This window comes from Salmo salar, chromosome ssa23 (genome assembly GCF_905237065.1).
Source record: "Salmo salar chromosome ssa23, Ssal_v3.1, whole genome shotgun sequence".
Lineage (NCBI taxonomy): Eukaryota > Metazoa > Chordata > Actinopteri > Salmoniformes > Salmonidae > Salmo > Salmo salar.
The window spans coordinates 25,494,407-25,513,920 of NC_059464.1; the positions used below are offsets into that span (position 1 = coordinate 25,494,407).

Sequence of the window (19,514 nt, forward strand, 5' to 3'; positions counted from 1 at the left end):
GGCATTATCATAATTTTCACAATTTCACATTATTATTCCAACCTCATAGTGTGGAAATATATACTGCTCAAAAAAATAAAGGGAACACTTAAACAACACAATGTAACTCCAAGTCAATCACACTTCTGTGAAATCAAACTGTCCACTTAGGAAGCAACACTGATTGACAATACATTTCACATGCTGTTGTGTAAATGGAATAGACAACAGGTGGAAATTATAGGCAATTAGCAAGACACCCCCAATAAAGGAGTGGTTCTGCAGGTGGAGACCACAGACCACTTCTCAGTTCCTATGCTTCCTGGCTGATGTTTTGGTCACTTTTGAATGCTGGCGGTGCTTTCACTCTAGTGGTAGCATGAGACGGAGTCTACAACCCACACAAGTGGCTCAGGTAGTGCAGCTCATCCAGGATGCCACATCAATGCGAGCTGTGGCAAGAAGGTTTGCTGTGTCTGTCAGCGTAGTGTCCAGAGCATGGAGGCGCTACCAGGAGACAGGCCAGTACATCAGGAGACGTGGAGGAGGGCAACAACCCAGCAGCAGGACCGCTACCTCCGCCTTTGTGCAAGGAGGAGCACTGCCAGAGCCCTGCAAAATGACCTCCAACAGGCCACAAATGTGCATGTGTCTGCTCAAACGGTCAGAAACAGACTCCATAAGGGTGGTATGAGGGCCCGACGTCCACAGGTGGGGGTTGTGCTTACAGCCCAACACCGTGCAGGACGTTTGGCATTTGCTAGAGAACACCAAGATTGGCAAATTCGCCACTGGCGCCCTGTGCTCTTCACAGATGAAAGCAGGTTCACACTGAGCGCATGTGACAGACGTGACAGAGTCTGGAGACGCCGTGGAGAACGTTCTGCTGCCTGCAACATCCTCCAGCATGACCGGTTTGGCGGTGGGTCAGTCATGGTGTGGGGTGGCATTTCTTTGAGGGGCCGCACAGCCCTCCATGTGCTCGCCTGAGGTAGCCTGACTGCCATTAGGTACCGAGATGAGATCCTCAGACCCCTTGTGAGACCATATGCTGGTGCGGTTGGCCCTGGGTTCCTCCTAATGCAAGACAATGCTAGACCTCATGTGGCTGGAGTGTGTCAGCAGTTCCGGCAAGAGGAAGGCATTGATGCTATGGACTGGCCCGCCCGTTCCCCAGACCTGAATCCAATTGAGCACATCTGGGACATCATGTCTCGCTCCATCCACCAACGCCACGTTGCACCACAGACTGTCCAGGAGTTGGCGGATGCTTTAGTCCAGGTCTGGAAGAAGATCCCTCAGGAGACCATCCACCACCTCATCAGGAGCATGCCCAGGCATTGTAGGGAGGTCATACAGGCACGTGGAGGCCACACACACTACTGAGCCTCATTTTGACTTGTTTTAAGGACATGACATCAAAGTTGGATCAGACTGTAGTGTGGTTTTCCACTTTAATTTTGAGTGTGACTCCAAATCCAGACCTCCATGGGTTGATAAATTGAATTTCCATTGATTATTTTTGTGTGATTTTGTTGTCAGCACATTCAACTATGTAAAGAAAAAAGTATTTAATAAGATTATTTCTTTCATTCAGATCTAGGATGTGTTGTTTAAGTGTTCCCTTTATTTTTTTGAGCAGTGTATATAATACATAGGAAACCCAGTTTTTGACTGCATTGGGCCTTTAACACCACTCTGAGGGAGCATGGTGGAGAAAGAGTATAGTGAGCAGCAACTATCCATATTCATACCTGCAGTAATTGAATATGGGGGATGTGCAGAATCAGCCTTTTTGGGAGGGAAGGAGGTAGGGAGAGGAGGGTAGTACCAGTTGTCCCATTTCTAACTCTGTTTCCAATCCTCCCCGGTAGGGTACAGAGTGGTGGTGGTGGTGGTGGGGGGGTTCAGGGGAACATCCTGTTGAGGACTGGCTCTGTGTCAGAGGTTTTGTGTTATTCAGAAACAGAGCACAGTTTTCTCCCCGCACCTCTTAATCCCCAATCAGTCATTCTGCGTGCTAGAGTGAGTGCTTCCGTGGCGTTCACCTCTCCTGCCAACTCTCCTATGTTGTTCTCCAATTACTTGATCATTTGTCCGTAGTGCAATTACATGTTTAATTCACTGGGCGTTTCTCTCCCCCTGTGTCATTTCTCCAGTGAGGAGCATTGTTTAGAGGTCACACCACTGCTACACAGGCTGGTGAAATTGCTTGCGTTTTAGTTCAGGGCAATGTGGACTATAATTTACCTTCACCTCCCCCAGAAAAGCTATATCTTGTCTATGTCCCATTGTTTGGCAGGGTATGTTCTTACTTTGAATGACTGTAGAGCAACTGTCTCCCCTCAGCAGACGCATTATATCCAGCCTTTATTGACAGGAAAATGGGAGGAGAAGTGTTTTTCTTACTACTTTGTCTTACTTATGTGTCGTCTGTTACTACTGTATGTGCCGTCTTCACTCTCTGCTTGAGTACAGTGGGGCTTTTGACTGTTTAGAGAACTATTTTCCCCTCAGCGGCTTCCTACTTTTTAAGCTGTTCACTCTGGTATGTATTTGTATAACACATTGTTACTTCCCGGGCCTGCGATAGCTGGCAGAGGGAAGTTGCACTCTGGCATTGTGAGGGCAGGAACATTCACTATGGGCTGCCTAGGAGTTAGCGGGGCAGTCATGGTAACACGCTGACAGGCTTGTACAATGTGACACCAAGGCGTGTGTTCACGAATAAACCATGCTACAGAACAACAAGAACTAAAAGTCCAGAAAATCTGAGACAATACAGTACAGCATCATCAGTAGAAAATAAAAAAGAACAGAACAGAAGCAAATGGAAATTACTCTGTGAGAGACAAGGGTGCTGGCTAGACGGTTCTAAGCGGTTCTACTGCAGTGAATCTGCCTGAATGCTGTTTCCTCCCTGGGAGAGGGGTACCATGGGAGTTCCTGGAGCCCCTGTTCTCTTTCTCTCTCTCCACCCCGCCTCTCTTCCTCCTGCTGTTGGGTTGCAGGCACATCCAACATGTCAGCGGAGAGCCTCCTCGCTTCAATTACACATTTATACGCATTAATCTTTAAACAGCTCTACGGAACATACTCTATGAAAGGATAATAGGAGGAAAAAAATGTATGCAGTCAAGAGGTTCTACTATTCCCTAGCCTTCACCTTCCCTTCTTCATGGCCCTGGGCACACTTTGTGTTTAGGGATCATTCATACGGAAAACAAAAATAATAAACAGTGCAGGTAATTACTTTTCTACGTTAAAGTTTCCTTGAACTAGTCAAGAGCAGTGATAAGAAACCTAATAAGTAATAGCAAATAACATTGATCATTAGAGTACAATGAAACGTCCCTCCATCGGGATCCCAAACAGCGAGTGATTCACCACTATCAAAAAGTTGTACCAACACACATTGTACAAAACTAGTCCTTATACCCATGTTCACTCAAGCTATTGTGTATGTACTGTAGTTATCATAAGCCCACCCTCCCCTGCTGTCCCCAATTATGACCATGACCTTAACCCATGTGGGGTTGTGGGTTTGTAAGCCAATCAGAAGTGTTCCTTCAAACTATTCCAATGGGGCTGACATTATTTCTTAATTATGACTTAATCAGCAGAACAGCCATCAAGCAGATAAATTGTCATGCGCTTCGTGCTAAAAATATCCAGTATTCTTTGTCCTCCAGCTCTCGGTATAGACAGCACTTGTGTGATGAAGCTGTATCTGCCAGAAAGCCAGTGGATCCCTCCGTTTTTGTTCTGCTGGCAGATTTGCGGAATTGATGCCCAAGAATGACTTAAACAGCATTGGTGCTTTGTGTACATATCTAGATATGTAAAAAGGTTCTATACAATAAAACTGTTCCCCAAAAATAAATTTCTGAGAAGAATCCAAGACATTTTGAAAATGTCTACATTGTGCATAATCTTTAAGAGTTCTTCCCTCTCTCTCTAGATTGTTTTTGTTATATCTTACATTGCCTCTACTTGTAGAGTAATACATGCCTAAATTGGTTGAGCGGCATCTCCCCTTGACTCCAGAAAGAGTACTCTACAGTTTGATGCCTCAGGAAAACAATATGTTTTCTTTAATTTACAAAGCGGCCTGCTACTCCTCTGAGACTCCACTGAGGTTTCTCTCTTTTCCAAGATAACAGGATCAAGCAATCGTTTATAAAATTCCAAAGTTGATATCTGTCGCTGGAAAAGTTGACCTTGTTCTGTTTCAATAACAGAAATAAAAAGTATCCTTCTCTTTGTTTATTTTTTCATTTGAAATATTTGTTTAACTTTTTTCTAATTTCTTCTTTTATATCAAATGAAATTCTTCTCCTGTCCCAGCAAAATCCCTATTCCCTTAATATATTCACAGGAGTAGAAGTTATTCCACATCCGTTTGATCGGGCTGGGTGTGAGCTCTGGCATGTGCTGTGTGTGTCAGCGTCCATCCGTCCGGCTATACCCTGGTGGTGGAGTGTGAGTGTGGGTGGGGCAGGGTGTGAGGCAGGGTGTTGTTCTGTGCACTACTGGGGAAGGTGTTGAAGTTGTGCAACGACTGGAGGCCCTGCATGGTGTTGGGGATCATGGTGATGGTGTTGGGGGTCATGAGGGGGATGTCGTCGGGGGAGCGGCGCATGGCTAGCGTGTAGTCTGGCGGGCAGGCAGTTCTCAGAACTACCTCGTGTGGATGCATGGCGTCGCACTCATGGTCCAGGTCTGTGTGCTTCATCTGCAGGGACATGATCTCCTCCTCCTGTGTGTGCGCCAGGTCATTGGTCGTGTTGCGCTGGGGGCTGCAGCGCCGGTGGACGTCGTGCCGCCGCTTGTCCTTCTTGTAGTAGAGGGCTGCGAAGGCCAGGATGTTGAGGAAGAGCAGCGAGGCACCCACAGCGATGGTGACACTCAGCTCAGTGGAGTAGTCCCTCTGGTCCACCAGGAAGGGCTGATTCTGACTGTCCTGAGTCTCGGTGGGGAATGGCGTAGGGTTAGGCCTCTTGGTGTTGACAGGGATCTTCTTTGGTGTCCTGGGCGTGACCTCCGGTGGGGGGACCTTGGTGGTGGTGGAGATGATCTGGGTGACCTCGTTCAGGCTGTGGAGGTGGGGCACCAGCTCCAGCCACAGGTTGACCTTGTTGGCCCGGTAGTGCTCCTTGACGCGGGGTTTCAGGCCGATGTGGAGGTATAGCTGGTCTTTCTGGTTGTAGCGAGTCCACGCCACCTCCTCGAAACGGTTAGGCTTAGTGTGGATGAACTTGGTATCCTGGGGGACCGGCTGGTTAGGGTCACTGCAAGGGAAAGACGGGACTTAGTATGAGCAAAGCACCACTACAAAGCATGAGGAATGAAGGCTCATTCCAGCAGAACGAGCAGCATTGTCTGGGAATGGCATATGGAGCCAGTCAGAACACATCATAAACTGGCTTAACCATGCAAAGTGGAGGCATAAATCTCATAGGTGCCCTGTTTTATACGTCAATTTACTGTTATATATGTAGATCATTAGTATCCCGATGGTGCCTTTGGGCTCTTTGGCTGCTGAGGGAAAAAGCCATTGTCCCCCATTATGCTCCAAAAAACAATTACTTCCATGACTACATGCTTAAAGGCAAAGCAAAAAATAATTTATATGTTTTTCCTATCAAGAATTCCACTCTCCAGGCAACCATCATTTGTCATTAATTAATAGCAAGTCTTTGAATATAGGATGGGACAATGATACACATTGATATGCTGTCCAACATAAAACATAAAAATGTATACAACATGGTATTCAATTCTTTAACTAGACAGAAATGTAACACACACAAGCTTGCTCGCACACACACACATGCACGCATGCATAAACACATTACAGCTTAAAATAGGTCTCAGTACTGCACGTACCCAGTTTTGGCAAAATTAGTCCAGTAAGTCATCACCACAGCACTGAGCATGACGTCGTTCTTGGAGAAGTTACAGGGGAACAGTTCTGTGGGACCGATCATGGGCAGGCCAAACACATAGGGGATCTCGTCACCGTGGGCTGCATCTGCCCACGGGGGAACCTGCTCTGTCTGGCAGTGGTGGTAGAAGGCGTAGAAATACGTTGGTGACCCAAAGCTGGAGTGGAGGTCTGCTGTGGCCACGGCCGGAGCCACCCACTGGTGGTCGGTGAACAGGGCTAGTAGGGTCTTCCTCCTGGTCTCTGGGTTGTTTTTATCAGCCCAGTCCGTGTACATGAACTTTATGGTCTCCCGCAGAATGTCTTTGCCCTCCGGGTAACCGTACAGGTCGTCCACGAAGCTGGACACGGCGTAGTCAAAATCATTGGCCTGGACGCCGTTCTCGTTGTCTACGATGAGCTCCACAAACTTCAGGCCCTCGCCCTGGTTGACGCCCAGCATGATGTCATAGTTGAGGAACTCGCCCTGCTCCATGAGGATCTGGGGGTCGTCTGGGATCACATCTCCGTCTATGACAGGCCCGAAGGCGATATGGTACCTGGCTGGCTGGATGTCCTGGTCCACCAGCTCCTTGTAGTGCTTCTTCTGCAGACACTCCACCAGGTCCACCGTGTCCTTCAGGTTGCAGCCCACCTTCTTGGCCAACATGCGAGCGTACTTAGCAGGCTGAAAGCTGACTGCCCAGCTGGACAACGCAGTGCCACTCTGTGCTATAGCTCTCTGGAAAAGTCCTGCAGAGAGACAAGATACAAGCCAACCAGAGTCATACAACACCTCATACTGTAGCATCACAATGCATCACACTGGGAAATGTTGTTGCCTGCTTTCCCCCAGAATATGATAGAAAACAGACTTTTCTTTTATGGATACTATGGTTGGTGCATGGGCCTTTATGTGTCTTAATCATGGGTCCTATCATTGTAAGTCATTGATGATGCATGCTGTGATAAAATAATTCCCCAAAGTAATACTCTACTCTCTCTCTACATGACCTGCCACTCAGGAGGAAATGCCACTGAAACTGTCATTACTAAACATATCCAAACACAGCATGATGTGTACTCACACTAAAATCTAAATGTGCACTTGTAGAGTTATGCGCACTTGAAGAGTGATTAAATTTGCTGGCAATAGACGTAACTCTCCTCACAACCTTGAAAATGTAAAAGTCAATTTGTCTAGCTTAGTTTATTGTGCAATTCCTGGGAGAGCACAGGGAGACATTGTCTCTTGTCTTGACAGACATCTGCATTGTTAACAGAGATTAGTGCTTTACAAGCAGTCAGACTTCTATTTCAGGGTTTGTTTGACAAGGTTTGTAGACAGACTTGTTAGTTACAATATCATAGGAATTATCATGACACTTATTGTTAATTCTGATGATGTTTTATAAACAAGAAATCACATCTTTTAACGTACATGTATTTTTATCATTCTAATAACAAAGAAAACTTGCTTTAATTATGTTGATATGAAATCTGTCTTTCGATCCAACCCACACATGAACATTGAGAAAAAGCTGGAAATGACAGTTGTAGGAGCAGGATTGATCATGCTGTGTCTGAAAAGTGTCATACTGTGGTATGAATATTAATAATTTTGTATTTAATTAATCTCTGAAGACAATAAGATTAGAGGGAGCAATACACTGGCATGATAACAATGATTGGGGCTACCCTAAGAACGTGGATTAGGAGGTGAGATAGCGATACACTCCAAATAAAGTGGGTCTGGCGATCGGGTATGGAATACCATTAGAGCCTATATATGGTCAGTGCTTTAGTAATTTTAACCTTCTCCCTGAGAAGAGTTTTACACTATATAAGGTCCTAGAAAAACAGGGCAAAATACAAATGTATATATCCAGCTGCTAGGAAGGAAGGGAAAAGTAAAGAAGCAGCATTGTCTACAGTTCTTTGTGGTTGTGAGGCAGAGTGGCATATGAAAGGTGGGGACTATAGCAACTAAAATGTATACGTGAGAGAGAGAGAGAGAGAGAGAGAGAGAGAGAGAGAGAGAGAATTAAAAGCACTTTATACAGGGGAAGATGTTTGTGGTTGGTGGTGCTGCGATTATTTTGCCTACGGGGTGGTGGTGGGGGGGGGGAGGTTGGCGCAGACGGCTATTTTGGTCAGCTAATACAGGACTAGTAAAGGCCCAGTGCAATAATTTTGTAATAAATAAATATATACAGTACCAGTCAAAAGTATAGACACAGCTACTCATTCAAGGGTTTTCTTTATTTTTACTATTTTCTACATTGTAGAATAATAGCAAAGACATCAAAACTATGAAATAACACATATGGAATCATGTAATAACCAAAAAAGTGTTGAACAAATCAAAAAAGATTTTAGATTCTTCAAAGTAGCCACCTTTTGCCTTGATGACAGCTTTGCGCACTCTTGGCATTCTCTTAACCAGCTTCACCTGGAATGCTTTTCCAACAGTCTTGAAGGAGTTCCTGTCACGGTTGTCGTAGTGATGAGACCAAAACGCAGCAGGTATGTGTATGCTCATCTTGACGTTTAATAAATTCAAAATGAACACCAAAATAACAAAAGAACGAACGATCAACAAAACAGTCTGGCAAGGCACAAGGCTAAACACAGAACAATCTCCCACAAAATCACAGACAAACACACCCAACTAATATAGGACTTCCAATCAAAGGCAACACCACACACCTGCCTTCAATTGGAAGTCCACCCCAATTAACTCAACATAGAAATAGATCAACCAGACTACACATAGAAATACATCAACATAGACCATAACTCAAAACCCGGAAATAATAAATCAAACGCCCTCCTAACTAACACACCACCCTGAACCACATAAAACAAATACCCTCTGCCACATCCTGACCAAACTAAAATGACAATTAACCCTTATACTGGCCAGGACGTGACAGTACCCCCCCCCCTTAAAGGTGCTAACCCCGGAAGTACCTTAAGAAAAACAACCCCAAACAACAACAAAACAAAAATCCCCCCCTACTAAAGGGAGGGAAGGGAGGGTGGCTACCGTCAACGACGGCACTGTGCTACACCCCCCCTCCCCAACCCACCTATATCTGGAGGTGGCTCCGGTTCTGGCCGTTCCAGGCAGTCGGGCCACTCTGGCAGACCCGGGGGGCAGTCGGGCCACTCTGGCATCGCCGGAGGGCAGTCTGGCCAGTCTGGCAGCTCCAGTCTGGCAGCTCGGGGCAGTCGGGCCACTCCGGCAGCTCGGGGCAGTCGGGCCACTCCGGCAGCTCGGGGCAGTCGGGCCACTCCGGCAGCTCGGGGCAGTCGGGCCACTCCGGCAGCTCGGGGCAGTCTGGCCACTCCGGCAGCTCGGGGCAGTCTGGCCACTCCGGCAGCTCCGGGCAGTCTGGCCACTCCGGCAGTTCCGGGCAGTCTGGCCACTCCGGCAGTTCCGGGCAGTCTGGCCACTCCGGCAGTTCCGGGCAGTCTGGCCACTCTGGCAGTTCCGGGCAGTCTGGCCATTCTGGCAGTTCCGGGCAGTCTGGCCATTCTGGCAGTTCCGGGCAGTCTGGCCACTCTGGCGGCTTCTGACTAGCGGGCGGCTCTGGCGACTCCTGACTAGCGGGCGGCTCTGGCGACTCCTGACTAGCGGGCGGCTCTGGCGACTCCTGACTAGCGGGCAGCTCTGGCGACTGTTGACTGGCGGGCAGCTCTGGTGACTGTTGACTGGCGGGCAGCTCTGGTGACTGTTGACTGGCGGGCAGCTCTGGTGACTGTTGACTGGCGGGCAGCTCTGGTGACTGTTGACTGGCGGGCAGCTCTGGTGACTGTTGACTGGCGGGCAGCTCTGGTGACTGTTGACTGGCGGGCAGCTCTGGTGATTGTTGACTGGCGGGCGGCTCTGGTGACTGTTGACTGGCGGACAGCTCTGGTGACTGTTGACTGAAGGGCAGCTCTGGCGCCTTTAGACTGGCGAGGCTGGGCTTACGCACTAAATGCCTTGTGCGTGGGGCTGGTACTGGATGTGCCAGACCGGGAACACGCACCTCCAGGCTAGTGCGGGGAGCGGGAACAGGACGAGTCGGACTGGGCTGATGCATTTGAAACCTGGTGCGTGGTGCTGGTACTGGACGTGCCAGATTGGGAACACGCACCTCCAGGCTAGTGCGGGGAGCGGGAATAGGACGAGTCGGACTGGGCTGACGAACTGGAGGCCTGGTGCGTGGTGCTGGTATTATCCTCACCAGCCAGCTAACACGCCTCTCAGGACTATTAATAAAGGCTAACACAGGTGAAAACATTAGGACACGCTCTGTAGGGCGAATGTCGTGCCTAACACACCAACACAGTAGCTCTCTCATCCTTTTCTCCTCCAATTTTCCCATCAATTCCTTTATCGTCTCTGTTTCTCTCACCTCCCATTTTTCCCCGACTAGCTCTGGTTCCATCCTCGGCTCCGCCGATCTGTCCGTGTGCCCCACCCAAAAAATGTATTGGGGGTGCCTCTCCGGTTTAAATGCCAGTCGCGTTCCTCGGTTCTCACCAAATTCCCCTCGCTCCTTCCTCTGCTGCTTGGTCCTGGTTTGGTGTGGGAGATTCTGTCACGGTTGTCGTAGTGATGAGACCAAAACGCAGCAGGTATGTGTATGCTCATCTTGACGTTTAATAAATTCAAAATGAACACCAAAATAACAAAAGAACGAACGATCAACAAAACAGTCTGGCAAGGCACAAGGCTAAACACAGAACAATCTCCCACAAAATCACAGACAAACACACCCAACTAATATAGGACTTCCAATCAAAGGCAACACCACACACCCGCCTTCAATTGGAAGTCCACCCCAATTAACTCAACATAGAAATAGATCAACCAGACTACACATAGAAATACATCAACATAGACCATAACTCAAAACCCGGAAATAATAAATCAAACGCCCTCCTAACTAACACACCACCCTGAACCACATAAAACAAATACCCTCTGCCACATCCTGACCAAACTAAAATGACAATTAACCCTTATACTGGCCAGGACGTGACAGTACCCCCCCCCCTTAAAGGTGCTAACCCCGGAAGTACCTTAAGAAAAACAACCCCAAACAACAACAAAACAAAAATCCCCCCCCTACTAAAGGGAGGGAAGGGAGGGTGGCTGCCGTCAACGACGGCACTGTGCTACACCCCCCTCCCCAACCCACCTATATCTGGAGGTGGCTCCGGTTCTGGCCGTTCCAGGCAGTCGGGCCACTCTGGCATCGCCGGAGGGCAGTCTGGCCAGTCTGGCAGCTCGGGGCAGTCTGGCAGCTCGGGGCAGTCGGGCCACTCCGGCAGCTCGGGGCAGTCGGGCCACTCCGGCAGCTCGGGGCAGTCGGGCCACTCCGGCAGCTCGGGGCAGTCTGGCCACTCCGGCAGCTCGGGGCAGTCTGGCCACTCCGGCAGCTCGGGGCAGTCTGGCCACTCCGGCAGCTCGGGGCAGTCTGGCCACTCCGGCAGCTCGGGGCAGTCTGGCCACTCCGGCAGCTCGGGGCAGTCTGGCCACTCCGGCAGCTCGGGGCAGTCTGGCCAGTCCGGCAGCTCGGGGCAGTCTGGCCAGTCCGGCAGCTCGGGGCAGTCTGGCAGCTCGGGGCAGTCTGGCAGCTCGGGGCAGTCGGGGCAGTCTGGCAGCTCGGGGCAGTCGGGCCACTCCGGCAGCTCGGGGCAGTCGGGCCACTCCGGCAGCTCGGGGCAGTCGGGCCACTCCGGCAGCTCGGGGCAGTCGGGCCACTCCGGCAGCTCGGGGCAGTCGGGCCACTCCGGCAGCTCGGGGCAGTCTGGCTACTCCGGCAGCTCGGGGCAGTCTGGCCACTCCGGCAGCTCGGGGCAGTCTGGCCACTCCGGCAGCTCCGGGCAGTCTGGCCACTCAAATCGGGTGGGATGGTGTATCGCTGCAGAATGCTGTGGTAGCCATGCTGGTTAAGTGTGCCTTGAGTTCTAAATAAATCACCAACAGTGTCACCAGCAAAGCACCCCCACACCATCACACCTCCTCCTCCATGCTTCCCGGTGGGAACAACACATGCAGAGATCATCGGTTCACCTACTCTGCGTCTCACAGAGACACGGCAGTTGGAACCAAAAGTCTCAAATTTGAACTCATCAGACCAAAGGACAGATTTTCACCGGTCTAATGTCCATTGCTCGTGATTCTTTGCCCAAGCATATCTCTTCTTATTATTGATGTCCTTTAGTAGTCATTTCTTTGCAGCAGGTCGACCATGAAGGCCTAATTCACGCAGTCTCCTCTGAACAGTTGATGTTGAGATATGTTTGCTATTTGAACTCTGTGAAGCATGTACTTGGGCTGCAATTTCTGAGGCTGGTAACTCTAATGAACTTATCCTCTGCAGCAGAGGTAACTCTGGGTCTTCCTTTCCTGTGGAGGTCCTCATGAGAGCCAGTTTCATCATAGCGCTTGATGGTTTTTGTGACTGCACTTGAAGAAATGTTCAAAGTTCTTGAAATGTTCCATACTGACTGACCTTCATGTCTTAAGGTAATGATGGACTGTCATTTCTCTTTGCATATTTGAGCTGTTCTTGCCATAATATGGACTTCTGTATACCACCCATACCTTGTCACAACACAACTGATTGACTCAAATGCAATAAGAAGGAAAGAAATTCCACAAATGAACTTCTAACAAGGCACACCTGTTAATTGAAATGCATTCCAGGTGACTACCTCATGAAACTGGTTGAGAGAATGCCAAGAATGTGCAAAGCTGTCATCAAGGCAAAGGGTGGCTACTTTGAAGAATCTAAAATCTAAAATATATTTTGATTTGTTGAACACTTTTTTGATTACAACATGATTCCATATGTGTATTACATAGTTGTGATGTCTTCACTATTATTCTACAATGTAGAAAACAGCAAAAATAAAGAAAACAACTGGAATGAGTAGGTGTGTCCAAACTTTTGAATGGTACTGTATATATGTTTTTATTATGATGTTTCAGGGGGTGCTGCAGCACCCTCAGCACCCCTACTTCCTGCAGCTATGTATACAGCCATTCGAGAACAAAATACTTTCATCAACTTAAATCACACAGGTGGCATGCGACACTGAAAATTGAAAAAGTTGCAACCTCTGCATTATACCTTTGGTTGAATTGCTCCAACGGTTACCTTCAGAATAATGGGACAGGGTCAGGAGGTTGACACAGGAGGCGCCAGCCCCTGATCCGAAAACTGTTATTCGTAACGGGTCACCACCAAAGAAAGCAATATTCTCGCTAGTCCAGCGCAGGGCTTGGATCAGATCAAGAAGTCCATAGTTTCCCTTGGAAGCTTGGTCCCCTGTGCTTAAGAAACCTGGAAGACAGAGAGTACAAAATATAGAACAGATGAATAACCTGGGATCTCTAAGGTATGAACACAGAGCTGCGGTACATTCACATGCAAACATTGATTATACCTCTGCAGATTTACTCAGATTGTAAATACCTTATTTAGTTAAAACTTTGCAAGAAAATCCATGTGAAGTTTCTTAAGAGAGTCAGGTATTTTACAGTGGTTGATGATTATTAAACATCTTTTGGAGTCTTCCTGAAAATGACTCACATCAGACTCTTTAAGCACAGCACAGTTTTACATGCAAAACCAACAAGCGTGTGCATTTAATACTTTTAGCAATAAAAAAAGGAGTTATTACTCCAAAGAGTCAATTTAGGGATGCTACGCTAAATATAATTCTGAAAATCTAATTTTGAGGCAGACAGATTTAAATCCATACCACATGAAAAATTCTCTGTGGATAAAATAATAAAATGCAGTGATCTATAGATAGCATAATATGCAGGCTGTCTCAGCTGCAGACCTGCAAAGGGAAACAAACAAATCATTTTGTAGTCAGAACATGTCATATAGGCCTACATCATTAATAGCTAGAGTAGGTAGATAACAAGATATCTAGCCAATTAGCCTCGTCAACAAAAACCATAGAAACACATCAAAGTTGTGGATAATCATCAAAGCGTTGCAAAAAATATTGTGTTTTATGTTTCTGAAGAAATAGTTAAATAAAGTATAACGTATGATGCTTTAGCTTATTACAGAATTCAGCCAATTGCTTGCTGTTACGTCAAGATCCCACAGTATTACCCCAACACTGTTCAATTACTTAATAACCTATTCAAGATGTTATGTATGCTATATGAATGCAAGATATGTTTCTGGGTCCCGAGATTGCAGTCCTATTGAAATAAACACAGAAGCCTATTACCAGTTTAGTAACTTCTTTCAATATTATCAGAGGCATTGTTGGTGAATAGTTATGTTGTTTCACTTCAACAAGTCCTCTGAGTGTTGTGCAAGCAGCAAGGCCCGGTTCAATTAAAGGGAGAACCATCATTCTTCTCTGCTGTTTCATTCTGGGCCTATCCCACATGGTTCTGTCCAATTAAGGACTTGAAACACTGCAGATTAATGTGTACCCATATATAAAAGATGGCATCTGTGAAATATAACTGATTAAGTCCATGCATCCCAAAGGAGCAACAGTGGAGCCGTTTAATAGCAGTCCCTATTCCCTTACTCTCTGATTTCCATGCTAAAAGGTCCATTACCTGGGAAATCACCTTGGGAGTGCTTTCCCCTATAGCCCTGAGACATATTGTATTTCATCTTATGGCTCCTTTTCAATTTGATAATTTCGCTTTCTTACAGAGCTTTATATTGCTCACCATCTCCTATAGAACTATGCAGAGTCAATCTAGGTTGACCAATTCAGCAGTCACATAACATGTATGCACTCATTAGTGTAAGTCGCTTTGAATAAAAGTGTCTGCTAAACGGCATATATTATTATATTACACAAGTATCAAAATGCGATCTCTAGCTCAGAACAAAACGCACATCCAAAGCATTGAGACCTGCAGTCTGAAAATGTACTTTTTCCATTCCATTCAAAGTTATTTATTTATTTTTGATTCTACATCAAGGCTAACCTCCTGGAAGCAACATAAGAGATTTAGCTGGGCTGGGCTAGGATGGGGTGAGAATAAAAAAGACTAGGCATGGGCTTCAAAATTGTTCAGTATTTGTATTATTTATTTGATACAATCTTTTTTGCTCATCTTTATCAAGGCTGCCAATAATGATTGACCTTACTGTACATGCATCTACATTGCCATCAGAAAGTTTTCACATCCCTTGAATTTTTTCACATTTTGTTGTGTTACAAAGTTGGATTAAAATTGATTGAATTTTCTTTTTTTGTCAACGATCTACACAAAATACTCTGTAATGTCAGAGTGGAAGAAAAATTCAAACATTTGTAAAAAAAGATATAGAAATAAAACAAATATATCTTGATTAGAGAAGTATTCAGTCAATACATGTTATAATTACTTTTGGCAGCAATTACAGCTGTGAGTCTTTGTGGGTGAGTCTCTAAGAGCTTTCCACACATGGATTGTGCAACATTTGCCCAGTTTTCATTTCAAAATGATTCAAGCTCTGTTCAATTGGTTATTGAAACTGTAACTCGGCCACTCAGGAGCATTCACAGTCTTCTTGGTAATCAACTCAAGTCTAGATTTGTCCTTGTGTTTTAGGTTATTGGTGGAAAGCAGACTGAACCAGATTTTCCTCAAGGATTCTGCCTATGCTTAGCTCCATTTCTTTTTTTTTATCCTGAAAAACTCCCCAGTCCTTAATGATTACAAGCATACCTATACAATGATGTAGTGGTACTCAGTAATGTGTTGCATTGGATTTGCCCCAGACATACCCCTTGCTTTGTCACATTTTTTTGCAGTATTACTTTAGTGCCTTGTCGCAAACAGGATGCATGTTTTTGAAATGTTTTATTCTGTACAGCTTCCTTCTTTTCACTCTGTCATTAAGTTAGTACAGTACAATTTTGTTTATCCATCCTCAGTTTTCTCCTATCACAGACTTTAAACTCTGTAACTGTTTTAAAGTCACCATTGGTCTCATGGTGAAATCCCTGAGCGGTTTCTTTCCTCTATGGCAACTGAGTTAGGAAGGACACCTGTATCTTTGTAGTTACTGGGTGTATTGATACACCACCCAAAGTGTAATTAATAACTTCACTGTTCTCAAAGGGATATTCAATGTCTGCTTTTTTAAAAATGTTGACACATCTACTAATACAGTGGGGGAAAAAAGTATTTGATCCCCTGCTGATTTTGTACGTTTGCCCACTGATAGAGAAGGGATCAGTCTATAATTTTAATGGTAGGTTTATTTGAACAGTGAGAGACAGAATAACAACAAAAATATCCAGAAAAACGCATGTCAAAAATGTTATAAATTGATTTGCATTTTAATGAGGGAAATAAGTATTTGACCCCTCTCAATCAGAAAGATTTCTGGCTCCCAGGTGTCTTTTATACAGGTAACGAGCTGAGATTAGGCGCACACTCTTAACCTGTTGGGGCTAGGGGGCAGTATTTTCACGGCTGGATAAAAAAACGTACCCGATTTAATCTGGTTACTAATCCTACCCAGTAACTAGAATATGCATATACTTATTATATATGGATAGAAAACACCCTAAAGTTTCTAAAACTGTTTGAATGGTGTCTGTGAGTATAACAGAACTCATTTGGCAGGCAAAACCCTGAGACATTTTCCGACAGGAAGTGGATACCTGATGTGTTGAATTACCTTTAAGCCTATGCCATTGAAACACACAGGGGTTGATTAATGTTTTGGCACTTCCTATTGCTTCCACTAGATGTCACCAGCCTTTACAAAGTGTTTTGAGTCTTTTACTGTGAGATCTGACCGAACAAGAGCCATGGAACGGTGATGGCCGATTAGACTCTGGCGCGCGAGTTCATGTTGGGTACCCTCGTTCCAATACGTTATAAAAGAGAATGCATTCGTCCACCTTGAATATTATTCATGTTCTGGTTAAAAAAGGCACTAATGATTTATGCTATACAACGTTTGACATGTTTGAACGAACGTAAATATATTTTTCCCCCTCGTTCATGACGAGAAGTCCGGCTGGCTTAGATCATGTGCTAACAACACGGATCTTTTTGGATATAAATGATGAGTTTTTTTAACAAAACTACATTCGTTATGGACCTGGGATTCCGGGAAGTGACATCTGATGAAGAGAATCAAAGGTAATGGATTATTTACATAGTATTTTCGATTTTAGATCTCTCCAACATGGCCGTTTGTCTGTATAGCAAAGCATATTTTTCTGGGCGCAGTGCTCAGATTATTGCAAAGTGTGATTTCCCAGTAAGGTTATTTTTAAATCTGGCAAGTTGATTGCGTTCAAGAGATGTAAATCTATAATTCTTTAAATGACAATATAATATTTTAGCAATGTTTTCTAATTTTAATTATTTAATTTGTGGTGCTGACTTGACTGCCGGTTATTGGAGGGAAACGATTTCCTCAACATCAATGCCATAGTAAAACGTTGTTTTTGGATATAAATATGAACTTGATAGAACTAAAAATGCATGCATTGTCTAACATAATGTCCTAGGAGTGTCATCTGATGGAGATTGTAAAAGGTTAGTGCATCATTTTAGCTGGTTTTATGGTTTTGGTGACCCTGTCTTTGAATTGACAAAACATTACACACAGCTATTGTCAATGTACTCTCCTAACATAATCTAACTTTATGCTTTCGCCGTAAAACCTTTTTGAAATCGGACAACGTGGTTAGATTAAGGAGATGTTTATCTTTCAAAGGGTGTAAGATAGTTGTATGTTTGAAAAATTGGAATTTTGACATCTATTTGGTTTCAAATTTGCCGCTCTTGAAATGCACCTGCTGTTGATAGGGTGCACCACGGGTGGCACGCTAGCGTCCCACATAGCCCCAAGAAGTTAAAGGGAGTGCTCCTAACCGCAGCTTGTTACCTGTAAAAAAGACACCTGTCCACAGAAGCAATCAATCAATCAGATTCCAAACTCTCCACCATGGAAAAGACCAAAGAGCTCTCCAAGGATGTCAGGGACAAGATTGTAGACCTACACAAGGCTGGAATGGGCTACAAGACCATCGCCAAGCAGCCTGGTGAGAAGGTGACAACATTTGGTGCGATCATTCGCAAATGGAAGAAACATAAAAGAACCGTCAATATCCCTCAGCCTGGGGCTCCATGCAAGATCTCACCTCGTGTGGTTGCAATGATCACGAGAACGGTGAGGAATCAGCCCAGAACTACACGGGAGGATCTTGTCAATGATCTCAAGGCAGCTGGGACCATAGTCACCAAGAAAACAATTGGTAACACACTACGCCGTGAAGGACTGAAATTCTGCAGCGCCCGCAAGGTCCCCCTGCTCAAGAATACATATACATGCCCGTCTGAAGTTTGCCAATGAACATCTGAATGATTCAGAGGACAACTGTTGAAAGTGTTGTGGTCAGATGAGACCAAAATAGAGCTCTTTGGCATCAACTCAACTCGCCGTGTTTGGAGGAGGAGGAATGCTGCCTATGACCCCAAGAACACCATCTCCACCGTCAAACATGGAGGTGGAAACATTATGCTTTGGGGGTGTTTTTCTGCTAAGGGGACAGGACACCTTCACCGCATCAAAGGGACGATGGACGGGGCCATGTACCCTCAAATCTTGGGTGAGAACATCCTTCCCTCAGCCAGGGCATTGAAAATGGGTCGTGGATGGGTATTCCAGCATGACAATGGCCCAAAACACACGGCCAAGGCAACAAATGAGTGGCTCAAGAAGAAGCACATTAACCTGTTTGGGATAGGGGGCAGTATTTTCACGTCCGGATAAAAAACGTACCCGATTTAATCTGGTTACCACTCCTACCCAGTAACTAGAATATGCATATACTTATTACATATGGATAGAAAACACCCTAAAGTTTCTAAAACTGTTTGAATGGTGTCTGTGAGTATAACAGAACTCATTTGGCAGGCAAAAACCCGACAAGGTTTCAGGCAGGAAGTGGCCTGTCTGACAAGGTGTCGTTCTTCTTGTCTCTGTTTATTGAAGAGTGAGGATCTTAGCTGTCCCGTGACACTTCCTACGGCTGCCATAGGGTCTCAGAAGGCGGCAAAAAGCGGAATCGTGGCTTTGCAGGCTCTGGCTGAAAAAAAGTAGCGCGTTTGGGTAGTGGCTGGTTACAGTACTGTGAGACTCAGGCTCGTGCCCGCGTCGACCGAAAGCTTTGTTTACTTTCCTCTGTTTAGCTAAATGGACATTCCCGGTCGGAATATTATCGCTTTTTTACAAGAAAAATGGCATAAAAATGGATTTTAAACAGCGGTTGACATGCTTCGAAGTACGGTAATGGAATATTTAGATTTTTTTTGTCACGAATTGCGCCATGCGCACGACCCTGATTTACCATTTCAGATAGTGTCTGGGACGCACGAACAAAACGCCGCTATTCGGATATAACGATGGATTATTTTGGACCAAACCAACATTTGTTATTGAAGTAGCAGTCCTGGGAGTGCATTTTGACGAAGACAACAAAAGGTAATCAAACTTTTATAATAGTAAAGCTGATATTGGTGAGTGCTAAACTTGCCGGGTGTCTAAATAGCTAGCCCGTGATGCCGGGCTATGTACTTAGAATATTGCAAAATGTGCTT

General features: G+C 45.6%; 1 protein-coding gene across 3 annotated transcripts in view; it reads right to left on the reverse strand.

Moving 5' to 3' along the window:
• Positions 1-1,544: 1,544 nt before the first annotated feature.
• Positions 1,545-19,514, reverse strand: part of LOC106584306 (neuroligin-1) — a 357,882-nt gene continuing 339,912 nt past the window's right edge. For all 3 annotated transcript variants that reach the window (XM_045705996.1, XM_014169396.2, XM_014169395.2), the window contains 3 exons: positions 13,042-13,254; positions 5,869-6,658; positions 1,545-5,270 (listed from right to left, as the gene is read on the reverse strand). In XM_045705996.1, the coding sequence (XP_045561952.1) occupies positions 4,442-5,270; positions 5,869-6,658; positions 13,042-13,254 (1,832 nt within the window). In that variant the 3' untranslated portion in view covers positions 1,545-4,441. The remainder of the gene's footprint in view (positions 5,271-5,868; positions 6,659-13,041; positions 13,255-19,514) is intronic.